Below are 15,443 nucleotides of genomic sequence, written 5' to 3'. Positions count from 1 at the left end.
TCTATTGCACAAGTTCATCTCTCATCCTTGTTGGTTTGTTCTTTTCACCATTTCCAGTTCAAAAGTTTTACATTTGACCTTGATCAATTAGGCCAAATGTTTGCTAAATTGTATTCAGTTTGTTTAGGTTTACATAAGTAGTCAGACATTTCCTAATTTAATTGTACAAAATTAATTAAATGTGAAAAGAACCTGATTTCAGCTCTAAGAAAAATAATTTATTTAACTCCTAGATTAAAGAATGTGATACCCGCAACTCACCCATTGCATTTCTTTAAGTAAGCAATTGATAAAGTGCTGTAAGATTTCAATTTAAGCCAGAATTAAGCATAATTGGGCATTTTCTGGAATATTAGCTCTCGTTCTCTCTTTCTACACTCCTATTTTTGTGGGTAAGCTGCAGTTTATATTAAAAATAATAAAATTTACAAACTACCTAGTTCTGAGGTTGTTTATTGTTTATATTGTAATACTCTTCAAGTATGTTTTTTTTAATTAAAAAATGTTAGGTAAACCTATTTGTATGATGACTGTATAAATGGCAAATATAGCCTTCTGACATTTTAATGTATTTATAATGCCACAATCTGTTTTTCAGTCAATGTTGATGTTTTATGGCTGTCACTTATACATTATGGTAATGTATTTTGATTTGAGTTTGAACCCCTGTGGGTAGGTTCACTAACCTTGTCATAAATATCCCAGCAGGCATCTATAAAGGATCAGGCAGAATAAGTGACGTACTGAATCTGCTCAGTACAGTAATTGTGTGCAGATTTGAGGAAACTAGTTTTTAAAAAATCTTGAATAATTTATTGCGTACATTAACATTGTATCTCTGGACTAAAGCAGTGAGCAAGAACAAGCCAAGCTAATGTCTGAAATGAAACCCCAAGGACCAAAAACAAAAGTTCACGGCAAAGTGCTACCTGGGGAGCATGACGTAATCATTATTGATAAATTATGAAATAATAAAAAGCAGAAAGCAAGCACTTTGTCTGGATTCTCTTGCTAAAGTTGATTCTTCAAAGCGTGAGCTGAGAATAAATTAATGCAAAGCTGATTTAAGCATTAAATTGTTTTTTCTATTAAAACACATTTCATGAACAATAAAAAGCACATTTGATCATTTCTTGCAGCAAAACCTCGAGTTCATTCTGAGGCATTACCTATGTAATTTTTTTTATTCGTTCTTTGGATGTGCTGGCAAGGTTGGCATTTATTGCCCATCTCCTGTTGCATTAAGAAGGTGGCAGTGTGTTCTTTGAACTGTTGCAGTCCATTTAGTTATTCTTCATGGTAGTTAGGTTCTTCAGGTAAAGAAGTTGATATTGGCTTTATAGTTAATCAGCCTATAGAATTCATGCAACAGTGGTAGCATCAATTCAGATTTTTTCACATTTTTTGTACTGCAAGCAACCACCCCAATTAAACTGTTGAGGTATCTGAAATCAGAAATTTACCTGCCTTAATTACATTTATGTCCTGCTATACACTGTTATGCTACTTCCTCATAAGGAGTTTTCAGAAGCTGTTGACTGAACAGGGCATGATATAACTCAAGAATGGAACTCAAAGATTTTGATTGGAAGGTATGAAGGCATCTATCCCAATCCTTTGTCTTTCTCCTGGATGTTAACATCAGTTGAGTGCAATTCTTTGGCTGAATGGAACTTTGGTCAACAGAGTCTCACGATCATGCAGGACAAATCCATGCAGTTTCCTATCATAGTTTGGAACTTGGCATGCAATGGAAGAGTTTGTTTGCTCATGTGCAAGAATTTCTTTAGGGTTAGGTTGACTCTAAGATGGTGCGCTTGACAACGGGAGATTGTACTGAGGCAATCCACTAAACTCCCAGGTCTCTTGACCTAGAAAGTCCTGCGTACCAGTTTAAGACAAGGCCAGTCAGCCTGGGTCATGGTTGAGGGTTGGAGGAGTATGCCTGTCATAGGAAGTGGGATTCTTTCCCTTTAGCTTTATACAAGCTGCAATTGTGTACCCTAGCAGAAGCTAGGAGGAACATGAGAGTAATTAAGTATAGGAGAAGAAACTTCTTGTTGATAAATATCTTGCGCATCCAAAATTCCAGCTGGTGCCTTTTGGGCCTCTGCTAATGCAACTTCCTGCATTTCACTTTATGCAGACTCATGTGGGGTAAATTCTGGGGGTAGCATGTGGGTGTAATCAATTTAATTGCCACAGCTCTCTGTAGTTTGCTTCAGCAATTCATTTGGTACACGGGGTCAATGTGTTTCCTCATCTTCCTGATTTGAACATTTTGGTTCAAACCCAGCCTTATGTTTGAGATGAGCAACTCTCTGCCACCTGCAATTGTGCTTTGTGAAATGAATTTGGGAAATCCTATACAAATCCCCGCAGAAATTTGCGTTCATTTTGTCAATCTAATGCTGACCATAAAGGTGATGTGAGAAACTATTGTTCAAAATAGTGCAGTGCTCATTTGAGAATTAAATCATGCCCATGATCTAACTTGCACCAAGTCCCAATCACCTATCATTCCTTTGTTCACTGACCTTGGTTGGCTCCTGGCTTAGCAACGCCTCAATTTTAAAATTCTTCATCTTAATTTTGAATCCCTCCATGGCCTCAGCCGTCCCTATCTCTGTAATCTCCTCCAGCCCCACAATATCTACGTTCCTCTAACTCTGGCCTCTTGCGCATCCCCAGTTTTAATTGCTTCACCATTGGCAGCCATCGACTGCCAAGGCTTTGTGCTCTTGAATTCCCTGCCTAAACCTCTCTGGCTCTCTACCTCTCTTACTTCCTTGGACACAAACGTTAAACCTACCTCTTTGACCAAGCTTTTGATCATCTGCCCTAACACATCTTTGTGGCTTGATGTCAAGTTTTGTTTAATAATGAGGAAGAGTCTGAAGAAGAGTCATATGGACTCGAAACATTAGCTCTGTCTTTCTCTCCACAGATGCTGTCAGACCTGCTGAGATTTTCCGGCGCTTTTTTTGTTTTTGTTTGTTTAATAATGCTCCTCTGAAGTGCCTTGGAATTTTTATTATATCAAAGGCACTATAAACATTCAAAGTTTTCATTAATGATGGATGGCGAGAATTATTCTGATGACCTGAAACATTTAGTCTGTTTCTCTCTCCAAAGATGCTGTCAGACCTCTTGAATATTTCCAGCATTTTCTGTCTTAATCCATCCCCTCCACCATTGGTGCACTGCAGTTGCACTTCTACATTTCCAAAATTCCTAAAAACCCAGATCTCCTTTTCTAGATAACAAATCCTCTCTTTTAGTGTAGGCAATGCCACAGAAGATCCACCTCCTTATAAAATGCTGCAGTCTTTGTTCTGAGATGAATGCCATATGGTGCTCACCTGTGTCCATTGTATATATTACATCTATTCAGTTCATTGCTTCATTATTAATGAATGCTTATTAATGGAGAGTGTTCAGTTCCATTCACAACCCCTCAGATAATGAAGCAGTCTGCCGCATGCAGCAAGACTTGGATAACATTCAAGCTTTGGCTGAGAAGTGGCAAGTAACATTTGTGTCACACAAGTGCCAGGCAATGACCATTTCCAACAAGAGAAAATCTAACCACGTCCCCATGACATTCAATGGCATACCATTGCCATCAACATCCTGGGGATGCGAGGAGGAGAGGTGGGGGTGGGGGGTCACCATTAACCAGAAACTTAACTGGACTAGCCATTGAAATACTATGGTAACAGAAGCAAGTCAGAAGCTGGAAAATTTGTGGCACATCACTCACATATTGACTCCCCAAAGCCTTATCCCCATCTACAAGAGAGTGATGGAATGCTCCTCACTTGCTTGGATGAGAGCAGTCTAACAAAAGTCAAGAAGTTAAACACCACCAAGGACAAAGCTGTTTGCCTCATTGGTAACCTATCCACGTCCTTAAACGTTCACTCCCTCCATGGTGTGCCATCTACAAGATGTGCTGCAGCAACTTGTCAAGGCTTCTTCTACAGCATCTTCCAACGCGTAACCTCTGCCACATAGAAGAACAAAGTCAGCAGGTGTAAAAGAGCACCACTCCACCTGCAATTTCCCCTCCAAGTCACACAGCATCCTGACTTGGAACTATATTGATGTTCCTTCTTGTCAGTGGGTCAAAATCCTAGGACTCCCTCCTAAACAGCACTGTGGGTGTACCTAAACCATATAGACTTGCAGTGGTTTAAGAAGGCAACTCACCATCACTTTCTCAAGGGCAATTTGGGACGGACAATAAATGCTGGCCTTGTTAGCGATCCCACAAACAAAAAAAAATATGTAAATATAGCTCACCTTGTGTAATTCATTATTTTATGTGTCTTACAGAGGTCAAGATATTGGAAGGGCAGTACAATGAAATTGAAATTCCCAATGAAGAAAGTGTTGTTACTTACTACAAAATAAGGCAGCAACTGGCTAAACTGGGTAAAGAAATTGAGGAATATATACACAAACCAAAATACTGCTTACCATTTCTTCAGCCAGGCAGGCTTGTTAAGGTATGCTTACGTCGTTATCATTTGTTTCTCCTGAGGCATGCTGTACATTTATGATCATGTTTACATTGCTTTGAATTTCAGCAGGGGACACTCAAGCAACTCACAACACACATGAAGGCCAAGAACCAAGCAGCCTTTTCAACTTTTGTTGCTTCCTTCCACCATTATTCTATTCAATGCTGCTCATAGTTAAACCTCTTTCAACTTTGTTTTGTGTTTTGTTGTTTAACCAGTATGAATTAAGACTTACATGCAGTGTAAACAGCACAGACTAGTTGGGCCGAATGGCCATTTTCTTTGTTGTAGATTGGATATAATTTGTGTAAAATAAAAAATAACATGTCAAGATTGCTCCATTGATGGGATATGGGCGTCATGGGCATGACCAGCATTTAATGCCCTTCCCTATTTGCAGTTCAGAAGATGATGGAGAACTGCATTCTAGAACCACTGCAGTTTATGCTGAAGGTACTGCCACATTCTGTCAGATAGGGAGTTCTAGGATTTTGACTGAATAACAGTGAAGACATTTATGAAGGAAATATTTCCAAGTCATTATGGTGTTTTGTCTTGGAGAGAAACTTGGAGATGGTGGTGTTGCCATGCACCTTGCTGTCATGGTAGAGTTCATGGATTTGGGAGGTGCTGTCCTTAATCTTTGCTATATAATATGAACTACCTAGAAAAACAGAATTTTAGGTAATCTGTAATAATCTTTTATCTTTCAGGTGAAAAATGATGACGATGACTTTGGTTGGGGAGTTGTCATAAATTTCAATAAGAAATCTAACATTAAGGTAAACAGTTGGGTTAATAAAGTATATAAAAATTTAATCTTTAAAGAAGGATAGTGTACTTGCTGAACATAATGTTTATTGGAACACTTGTTTAAGCATTGTATTGCTTAATGCAAGATATAAAACAATCTGACTGATAAAAGCTTGTGGTTATCAATAATGTGAAATACTTAGCAACTTACCACCAACTTCTCGAGGCTAATTAAGAATGGGCAATAAAGATGCTGGCCTCGCCAGCAACGCCCACGTTCCATGAAAGGATAAAAATAAAAAGTCCCATATGCTTAAAGCTGAGGGAGAAAGGTTGGTGCTCACCTGTTTGACTGGCAAGATGTATCTTTCCCTCTCTCTCATCTCTTTCTTTCTACAAGAGTTCCCCTGGTGTTCTGACCAACATTTATCCCTCAGCCGACACCACTAAAACAGCTCATCTGGTCAGGTATCTGTTATTAGGGTTTTGCTTTGTGCAAATCAACTACTGCATTCATTAGGTTAGCACAGTGGCTAGAATTCAGAAGTATTTAATTGGCTGCAAAATGTTTTGGGACATTCATGAGTGAGTGAAAGGTACAATATAACAGAGTTTATTATTTAATTTGTTTGTTCACTGCCTCAGAATCTGATGGGAAAGCAGTGTGCAGTGGAATGCCTAATGGAGTGTACTTTGCTTTGTACCATTTAGCTGGTGACCCATAGCTGCTTCTTAATTAGGGTTCAGTTGAATGTAGGTATAGAGCACCGACAGACTACCCCTCAAATTAATACCAGATTGTTTAAATTTGGCCAACACCCAAAGCAAAGATTTGGCAGATCTATTTTGGCATCTTTGGTTTGGGCTTTTCTCCTCATACAATGATGCAATTTCCCCCTGTGTGTGATGGGAAAGGTGAAAATATTAGACCGCCTTCATTCTTCAAATGATATCACACACACACTGATTTATACTCTGTGGTAATTGTTGTTTTGTGGTTGAGGAGTTTTGAATAAGCTTACTTTTAGGATCGTGTACTCAGATAGCATGTTCTACTCTCTTGGCTCAGGCTCTCTCTCCCTCCTTCCTAAGTGTTCTTCCCAGGCTCCTGCCAAATGTAGACTCTGTAGTAAGCAGCAAGCACACCAATCTCACTGGAATCTATATGTGTATACCTGTTTTAAACATTATTGAAAAGCTCATTCTATGCAGCAGTTTCATATTAAGAGTAATATATAGCAATTTAATTTAGATGGGAGCTCTGTGATCATTAATTCATTTAAAAAGGGGTTTTTCAACCAAAAATATTTTGAGAAGCATTGAGCTGGATCACCTCTAACCATGGCAGTCTTCCCATAACTACACCATTATACCAGAAGTGGGACAAAGATTTATCCTTGGTCTCTTCCTCTTCCACAATAATATGCTGCCTCTTGATAACATCATTCACTGCTTCCACTTGTACAGCTGTACTCTCCACCACTTATGTTGACTTTCCAATGTTGGATTACTTGAGTGAGATTTGCTTGTTCATGATTTGCAAATTCCTCCAACTAAACAGGAAGGCTAAAGACATCTTCAGCTCCTACAACCACCTCCCTGGCCACTTCTTCAGACTATTTACACCATAACTATTTTATTTGAACTCAAGCTGAGTTTCTGACTTCATATCCTCCCCATCACAAATTTTTGGCTCCTTCCACATCAGCAACTTGATCTGCATCTGCCTTATCTCAACCCATCTGCCACTGAAACTCATTCATGCCTTTGTCAACTTCAGTCTTGACTGTTCTAATACTCTTCTGGCTGACTGTCCATACCACCCTCTGCAAATGTTTACTCATCTAAAACTTTGCTGGCCCTGTCCTATTTCACTTCGAGTCCTGGTTACAAATAACCTTTATCGTTGCTGGTCCACATTGGTTCTCAATCCTCCGGTGCCTCAAATTTAATTTTTAATTTTAATTCAAATTTTTAATTTTTGTGATTAACTCCCTCCACTGTCTCAAGGTTCCCAATCTTACTCATTTACTTCAGTCCTACATGCCACCTACATCCCCAAATGTCTATTCCTCCGATGCTGGCTTCATCTGCATGTCTCCTTCTTTTGCACTGTTGATGGCTGTACCTATGGCCACCTGGGTCCAACACCTGGAATTTTGTCTGCTATCTTGTGGTTTCCTTGGAGACTCCTGAAGACCCATTACTTTAACCAAGCTTTTGAATACCCCTATTATAATATCCTTTTTATCTTGGTGTTCATCTTTTCCTTATGCATATCATCACCCTGAGATATTTTAAAGCATCAGTCAGATAATGCAAATGTTCATTTGTACCTTTAATAAGAACTAGTATTCCAAAGATTCTGAGGCTTTATATGGGGTTTAAGTAGGAGTTTACTTGAGGTGGGGATGTTCCTGATGGCATAAAAACAGAAAATGCTGGAAAAACTCAGCAGACCTGCTAGCATCTGTGGACAGAGAAACAGAGTTAACGTTTCGAGTCCATATGACTCTTCCTTGAGTAGCAAGCCAGCAATGCTATGCAATATATATTTCAAACTGGAAACCAGGAATTAAGTTTATTAAAGCAAACAAGACAAAACAACATATTCCACTGGACTGCTGAACCGCACTTCACACAAGATCTCTGCTCAAAATAGCAAAGTGAAATGTATTAAAGCTGTTGTGGATCTCAGAAACATTCCTTTTGGTTGAATCAGTAAAACAGCAAATGTATCAACTTTGGAGAATTTGAATTCAGAAGCTTAACAGAGGCAGCCATTAGGACAAGAGTGTAACAGGATACTTTGCCGAAAATGTGCAGTTACAACAACGTTTAAAACTTGGCACCATTCAGGAAAGAGCAGTTTGCTTGATTGGTTCTTGTGCCAGTGAATTCAGTACCCTTTTCACCAATGGTGCATTGTGACTCAGTACATATGTACAGGCTGCTCATCAGCAACTCACTCTCCGTGAGCTTTAGCAGAAGAGCAGTTATATCGCTTAAACACCATCACCTCCAAGCTGCATAGCTTCTTGATTTGGGCATATGTCATTTTTCCTTTATCGTTGCTGGATCACTATTGGAATTCCCTACCTAAGGCCTCCTCCTGATGTCCCCACCATCACAGATGCCAGTTTTCAGCCAATTCGATTCACTTTATGTGATCATAAGGAATGGCTGAAGGTACTGGAAACTGCAAAGGCTACGGGCCCTGACAACATTCTGGCAATAGTACTCAAGACCTGTGCTCCAGAACTACCCATGCTCCTAACTTAGCTGTTCCAGTACAGATTCATCACCGTCAATATGGAAAATTGCCCAGGTATGTCTTGCCCACAAAAAGCAGGACAAATCCAACCTGGCTAATTGCTGCCCCATCAGCCTACTCTCCATCATCAGAAAAGTGATGGAATGTATTGTCGACAGTGCTATCAAGCAGCACTTACTGAACAATAACCTGCTCACCGATGCTCATTTTGGGTTCTGCCAGGGCCACTCAGCTCCTGACCTCATATAATACAGCCTTTGTCCAAACATGGACAAAAGGGCAGAACTCAAGAGGTGAGGTGAGAGTGACTGCTCTTGACACCAAGGCAGCATTTGACCAGCATTTGACCAAGTGCAGTCCTAGCAAACCTGAAGTCTGTGGGAAGCAGTAGAAAAACTCTGCTCTGTTTGAAGTCATACCTCACACAAAGGAAGATGATTGTAGTTGTTGCAGGTCAGTCATCTTAGTCCCGAGACATTGCTGCAGGAGATCCTTAGGGTAGCGTCCTAAGCCCAACCATCTTCAGCTGCTCTATCAATGACCTGTCCATCATAAGGTCAGAAATGGGATGTTCACTGATGATTGCACAACGTTCAGCACCATTCGCAACTTCAGATACTGAAACAGTCTGTGTCCATATGCAGCATGACCTGGAAAACATTCAGGCTTGGGCTGATAAGTGGCAAGTAACATTCACGCCACACAAGTACAAGGCAATGACCATCTCCAACAAGAGAGAATCCAACCATCTCCCCATGACATTGAATGGCATTACCTGCGCTGAATCCCCCACTATCAACATTCTGGAGATTACCATTGCTCAGATACTGAACTGGACCAGAGGCTCGGAATTCTGCGACGAACAATCACCCCCTGACAAGTTCTGCCCACCATCTCCAAGGCACAAATCAGGAATATAATGGAATATGCTTCACTTGCCTGGATGAGTGCAGCTCCAACAACACTCAAGAAGCTCGACACCATCCAGGACAAAGTAACCCACTTGATCAACACCCCATCCATCATCTTAAACGTTCACTCCCTCCACTACCAACATGGTGGCAGCAGTGTGCACCATCTACAAGATGCACTACAGCAACTCACTAAGCCTCCTTCAACAGCACCTTCCAAACCCATGACCTCTATCACTGAGAAGAACAAGGGCCGTAGATGCATGGAAACACCACCCCCTGCCAGTTTCCCTCCAAGCCACACACCACCCTGACTTGGAAATATATCGCAGTTCCTTCACTGTTGCAGGGTCAAAATCTTGGAACTCCCTTCCTAACAGCACTGTGGGTGCACCTACATCATATGGATGGCAGTGGTTCAAGAAGGCACCACCACCTTCTCATGGGCAATTAGGGATGGGCAATAAATGCTGGCCTAACCAGCAATGCCCACATTCCATGGGAAAAAAAATTCTGTATGAGTACCATCTGCACAAGGACTGCAGCAATTCAAGAAGGCAGCCCACCACTGCTGCTTTAAGGCAACTGGGGATAGACAACAAATGACAGTTTTTCCAGCAACATCCACATCCTGAGAAATTTTAACTAAAAGCATCTCTGCAAGGTTTTCCTTAAGACCAAACTGCTATGGAGCTCTTCGTTAACTATCACCTGTACAGCAGTACAACAAGAAGGAAATTTCATAACTAGGAAAATGGTTTTAGTATGTATTTCTTTATTAAGTGAGCTCTAAGCTTGGAGCTGAGGATCAGCATCCAGGCTGAAATGCCTCAACAGCAATTTTTCAACCTCTGATGAGTCAACAATCCAAATGATTACCCCTGTGTGCGCGTTTGTGTTGTGTGTGCACGAGCATGTATGTCGGCCTGTTTTTAAACAGTTGTACCTTTCTGACCAAAGAACAAATGAACAATAGTTACTTATTAGCTCTTTAAGTCCTAACTGATTAATTGCCAGATGAAAACACCTAGCTAGTTAGTTGCAGATGGCTTTATCTCCAGTATGATAAAATTATAAGGCAAAAATCCTCCACCTCCAAACCTTGTTCATAGCCAGTCTATTTTTTCAACTGTAATTACAGACCTTAGAGAAGAAAGAAAACTCAGTGTCAAATTATTTATTTAGTTATGTTCATAGTAGGAAATCTGGGCTAGATAACAGAAAGCAGTGAATAACATATTTCTTGCCTGTTGAAGAACAACTTCTTCCTGAATTCATTAATCAGTGACAACTATTTGATGAGTAGCCACATATGTTTCCTTTTTTTAGTTATGATAGTTGTTTTAAGTAAAGGCTGTATAATCTGAAATGCAGCATCTAATGAATAGCTCTGTTCTACAACAAAAACAAAAATACCTGGAAAAACTCAGCAGGTCTGACAGCATCTGCGGAGAGGAACACAGTTTGAGTCCGTATGACACTTCAACAGAACTAAGGAAAAATAGAAGAGAGGTGAAATATAAGCTGGTTTAAGGGGGGGTGGGACAGGTAGAGCTGGATAGAGGGCCAGTGATGGGTGGAGATAACCAAAAGATGTCATAGACAAAAGGACAAAGAGGTGTTGAAGCTGGTGATATTATCTAAGGAATGTGATAATAAAGGTACAGTTAGCCCTAGTGGGGGTGGGATGGGGGGGAAGGGATCGAAATAGGCTAAAAGGCAGAGATAAAACAATGGATGGAAATACATTTAAAAATAATGGAAATAGATGGGAAAAGAAAAATATATATAAATTATTGGGAAAAGGGGGGATCGGAAAGGGGGTGGGAATGGAGGAGAGAGTTCATGATCTAAAATTGTTGAACTCAATATTCAATCCGGAAGGCTGTAAAGTGCCTAGTCGGAAGATGAGATGCTGTTCCTCCAGTTTGCGTTGAGCTTCACTGGAACAATGCAGCAGGCCAAGGACGGACATGTGGGCATGATAGCAGGGTGGAGTGTTGAAATGGCAAGCGACAGGGAGGTCTGGGTCATGCTTGCGGACAGACCAAAGGTGTTCCACTCTGTTTTCTGTTCTCTTTTTTTTCAACAAACTACTAGACACATTTATGCTCACCCCAAGGTTTAAAAAGTGCTCTTTCATGTGAACAACTGGTACTTCCACCATCAGTGCCTCATATCCATAGCTTATATGACTAAGAGGTTAGAGAACCTATGCTTGTTACAACTGCCTCAAACTTTTCTATTCTCTAGGCAAGCTGGATCAATTAAAAGTTGTTATCACTAACTTAACACACCAATCCAGCATGGGCAAATAAAGCACTTTAAGCAATGAAGGATGCCACTCAACCCTAATCAGATATTGTATTCCGTGAAAGAGGTCACCACTGATAGTGGTGATATGAGTGAATTATGGGTGGCAACTGCAGGCATGACAATATCCCACTGTACAATGGCAAATATTAGATGCTGACCTGAGATGCTTACCATCTAATTGGATTAAGTTAGTTGATTTATCAGCTGCAAAAAGACAGAAGAACCACTTGGAAACAAAAGATTTTATTCACTACACTACAGACCACAAGTTCGTTGTGACAGAAAATATTGTTGTGCCTGGGGTATTTTCACATTATTGGTGCCTCAGATTCCTTGTCACAGATTTTCATGGAAAGTGCAATTGGCAAAAACAGTTGTAATTCTTGTCTTCCGCTTACCATAATGCTGTACATATTAAATAAATGTGAATACGCATACTGAGCATATTCCTGTAAAAATGGCGTTGAGTGTTCAAATACATCCCATTCAATTTGTTCTTACAAAGAAAATGTTAGTGACTACTCAAATATAAATTGTTAAGAGAACCAAATTGGGCTGTCACCCTCTTCCAGAATTCCCAGAACGGTACAAAACTGTGCTATGCTTTCCTGTTTTTTTTGTTATGATCAGTGAACGCAGACAGATGCTAATTATTGCAGATTATTAAATCATTGTTTGTTGTGTCCTGTGCTTAATCATGCTGGATTACAGTTCTTTGGACACACTGTATCTCTTCCATTACATGACTTAAATAATCTGGTTTCATATATGAGCCCCAAAGTATGAGTGGGGACAGCTGAATGAAGGAAATTATCAGGGCTAAGCCAAATCTTATCTTTACTGGATGTCCACTTAGATGCATTTTTCAGCAGGAATTTTTGGTGATATGGAGCAGGAACCATGCCTTAGATTCCCTCCCAAGCCCAGGGTTACTGATGCTGATGTTATGCTGGCCAACCCCGACAAACTTTGCAGATGAATACTGGAACTGTTTGATCTGTATGCTGCCGTTGTCAATTTAATCCTCGAGTCACTTGACTTGTTAAGTTTCATAATATCTTAACTCCTTTTCCACTTTTGCTAACAGATTTCCAAAATAGGTTCTCTGAACAAAATGAAAGAGTAACTATCTTTCCTGCTTTAATATGCAAAACATAACATAACCAAGCTTAAAATACATCTGCCTACTTAATACAGAGCATTGATTTATTCTAGATCTTTTTGAATATCTGATCACAGATTAGATGTCATCAGCAATTACCTTAGATTAAATAAATACATTCCCCTATGTTAATTTATAAATTATATACAGAATACAGAACACAAAACAGATTCCACTATATCACAGTAATCAGTGTTCTAAATTGGACCTTTTTTCTTTTATCCCTACTTATTGCTAAACTTTCTTCAGATCTAGGTAGCTACTTTATCATTAATTCTACAAATCCTGATGTACAACTTTATTAAATATACAAATGTTTTGTGATATTAATTTAATAGTAAAGTCATAAAATTTCACAAGTAAACATTTAAGTTTACAAACCATTGTGTTGCATGTCTCTTTTAAAAAGACTTGGAAGTTTCATTCATGTGTTTAGTTTCTCTATGATTTACAGGCTACCAATAATAGAAAATATGCACAAATATTAAAAATATACTGAAAGAAATTAGAACTCTGGTCATAGTTTTTAATCCTTGTTCATATTCACAGCCTAACACTGGGGAGCTGGATCCCTTGTATGTGGTGGAAGTTTTGTTGCATTGCAGTAAAGACAGTGTGAAGCTTGCAGCATCAGGAGCAGCTAAACCAGCAAAACCAGGGGACAAAGGAGAAATGCAGGTTTGTGGATTGCAGTTGATCTCAATTCAGTTGAAAACAACATTAATACAGCCATTTAATTGGTAGAGATTAGTTCTGGCGCAAGTCCAAATCCTAAACCCTGACCACTGAAAATTTTAACCCCAATTGATTGCACACTTTTAGCAACATATTGTGTTAAATATGTCTAGATATGTGGATGCTCATGGTAGGATGATACTGTCAGTTGTGCATCAGTATCAAGATTTTTTAAGTGCACGCCCTTGAAAAGTCAGAAGGTTTTCATACCAAGGAGCCTTTCTCTATTCAGTTTGAGTTCAGAGATTGTACTGTAACTCCATTCTTAGGTTAATTAATTCTTATTCCTGGTATTACAGTCAAAAACACGATAGTGGCATAATTTGTTTAATTTAGTATTAGCATAATGACTAGATAAAATGACAAATAATATATATATTTCATTGCTTTGATTTGATCTGAACATTTTTGACATGTGAAAAAAATGTTATAAAAACAATTATATTTAATCTGATATCAACTCTCCCTGCTGTGATTATCCATAAGACCATAAGACATAGGAGCAGAAATTAGGCCAATCGGCCCATCGAGTCTGCTCCGCCATTCAATCATGGCTGATAAGTTTATCAACCCCATTCTCCTGCTTTCTCCCCGTAACCTTTGATCCCCTTACCAATCAAGAACCTATCTATCTCGGTCTTAAATATAATATCAGGCCAATCAGTATAGCCCCAGGACATGGCTGCAAGAGCTCCTCAAGGAAGCATCTTCCATCCAACCACCAGTGGCCTGTGCTGCATCTAGAAATTAGGAATGGGGCGATTCACTGACGATTTCACCATGATCAGCGCCATTTTACCACACGTTTACTATTGATGCGCTTATAGCTTACTTCGGGATTTCCTTTTATGTTAGCTGCCGGTCTTTTTTCATAATCGTTCTTTGCTTTTCATATTTGCTTTCTCCCATCTTGCACTGATTCCTTCTCTGGCTTTCGTGCAATTTTTTTAAACTTGTCTTTGATGTTTTATTATGCTTTCTCCATCTCTGTCTTTATACTGGTCACATTTTCCCTCTTTCATCTGTCTTCTGTGTCTCATGCTATATATGTCTCGCAGACATGTTGCTTTACCCATTTATTCAATGTGTACCTTTTTGGGGTAATCTTAGTGTCCGACCAGTGATCCATTTCTTCAAGTTCATTCTTAAGAAACTCCAAACCAAGCTCTGGAGAAATCCATGTTAAGGAATTTATCTGTATTCCCAACATGGAATGCGCTTGCTCTTGCCCAAGAGGGAGACATCCCATTTAGTTAAGCCCAAAGAATGTAGGTGCATACCAGCAAGTGCCAACTTTAGGAACCTACAAATATACGCATTAGCGTATAAAATCAATTATGGTAAATAAAACGGTGTTGGGCACCCTTCCCACTTTCACCCCTCCCCACTCCCCCACGTATATAGTTACACATAAAGATATGGTCAGATGTTTTTTTCTTTTGTTAGTTTTTAATCTAATTAGTATTTTTTTAATGTTACTAATGCATCTTCAGACGCTTGGACACCTGAGTTTTTGGACATCACTTTATGCATGAAGCAGCAAAAAAAATGCACAAATCATTAATTGGCAGACTATGTGAGAGGAACATATGAATTAGGAGCAGGACCACTCGGCCCTTCAAGCTTGCTCCGCCATTCAATAAGAACAGGGCTGACCTGATTGTATCTTCTGCGTACCCCTGATAACCTATCACCCCCTTGCTTATCAAGATTCTATCTACCTCAGCCTTAAAAATATTCAAAGACTCTGCTTCTACTGCCTTTTG

General features: G+C 39.5%; 1 protein-coding gene across 3 annotated transcripts in view; it reads left to right on the top strand.

Moving 5' to 3' along the window:
* Positions 1-15,443, top strand: part of mtrex (Mtr4 exosome RNA helicase) — a 157,808-nt gene that overhangs the window by 97,388 nt on the left and 44,977 nt on the right. For all 3 annotated transcript variants that reach the window (XM_078549726.1, XM_078549721.1, XM_078549716.1), the window contains 3 exons: positions 4,339-4,511; positions 5,240-5,308; positions 13,492-13,620. In XM_078549726.1, the coding sequence (XP_078405852.1) occupies positions 4,339-4,511; positions 5,240-5,308; positions 13,492-13,620 (371 nt within the window). The remainder of the gene's footprint in view (positions 1-4,338; positions 4,512-5,239; positions 5,309-13,491; positions 13,621-15,443) is intronic.

Source organism: Cetorhinus maximus, chromosome 1 (assembly GCF_964194155.1).
Source record: "Cetorhinus maximus chromosome 1, sCetMax3.hap1.1, whole genome shotgun sequence".
Classification (NCBI taxonomy): domain Eukaryota; kingdom Metazoa; phylum Chordata; class Chondrichthyes; order Lamniformes; family Cetorhinidae; genus Cetorhinus; species Cetorhinus maximus.
Note: the sequence above shows the minus strand (reverse complement) of the source record. Positions and strands in the feature narration are given on the sequence as shown.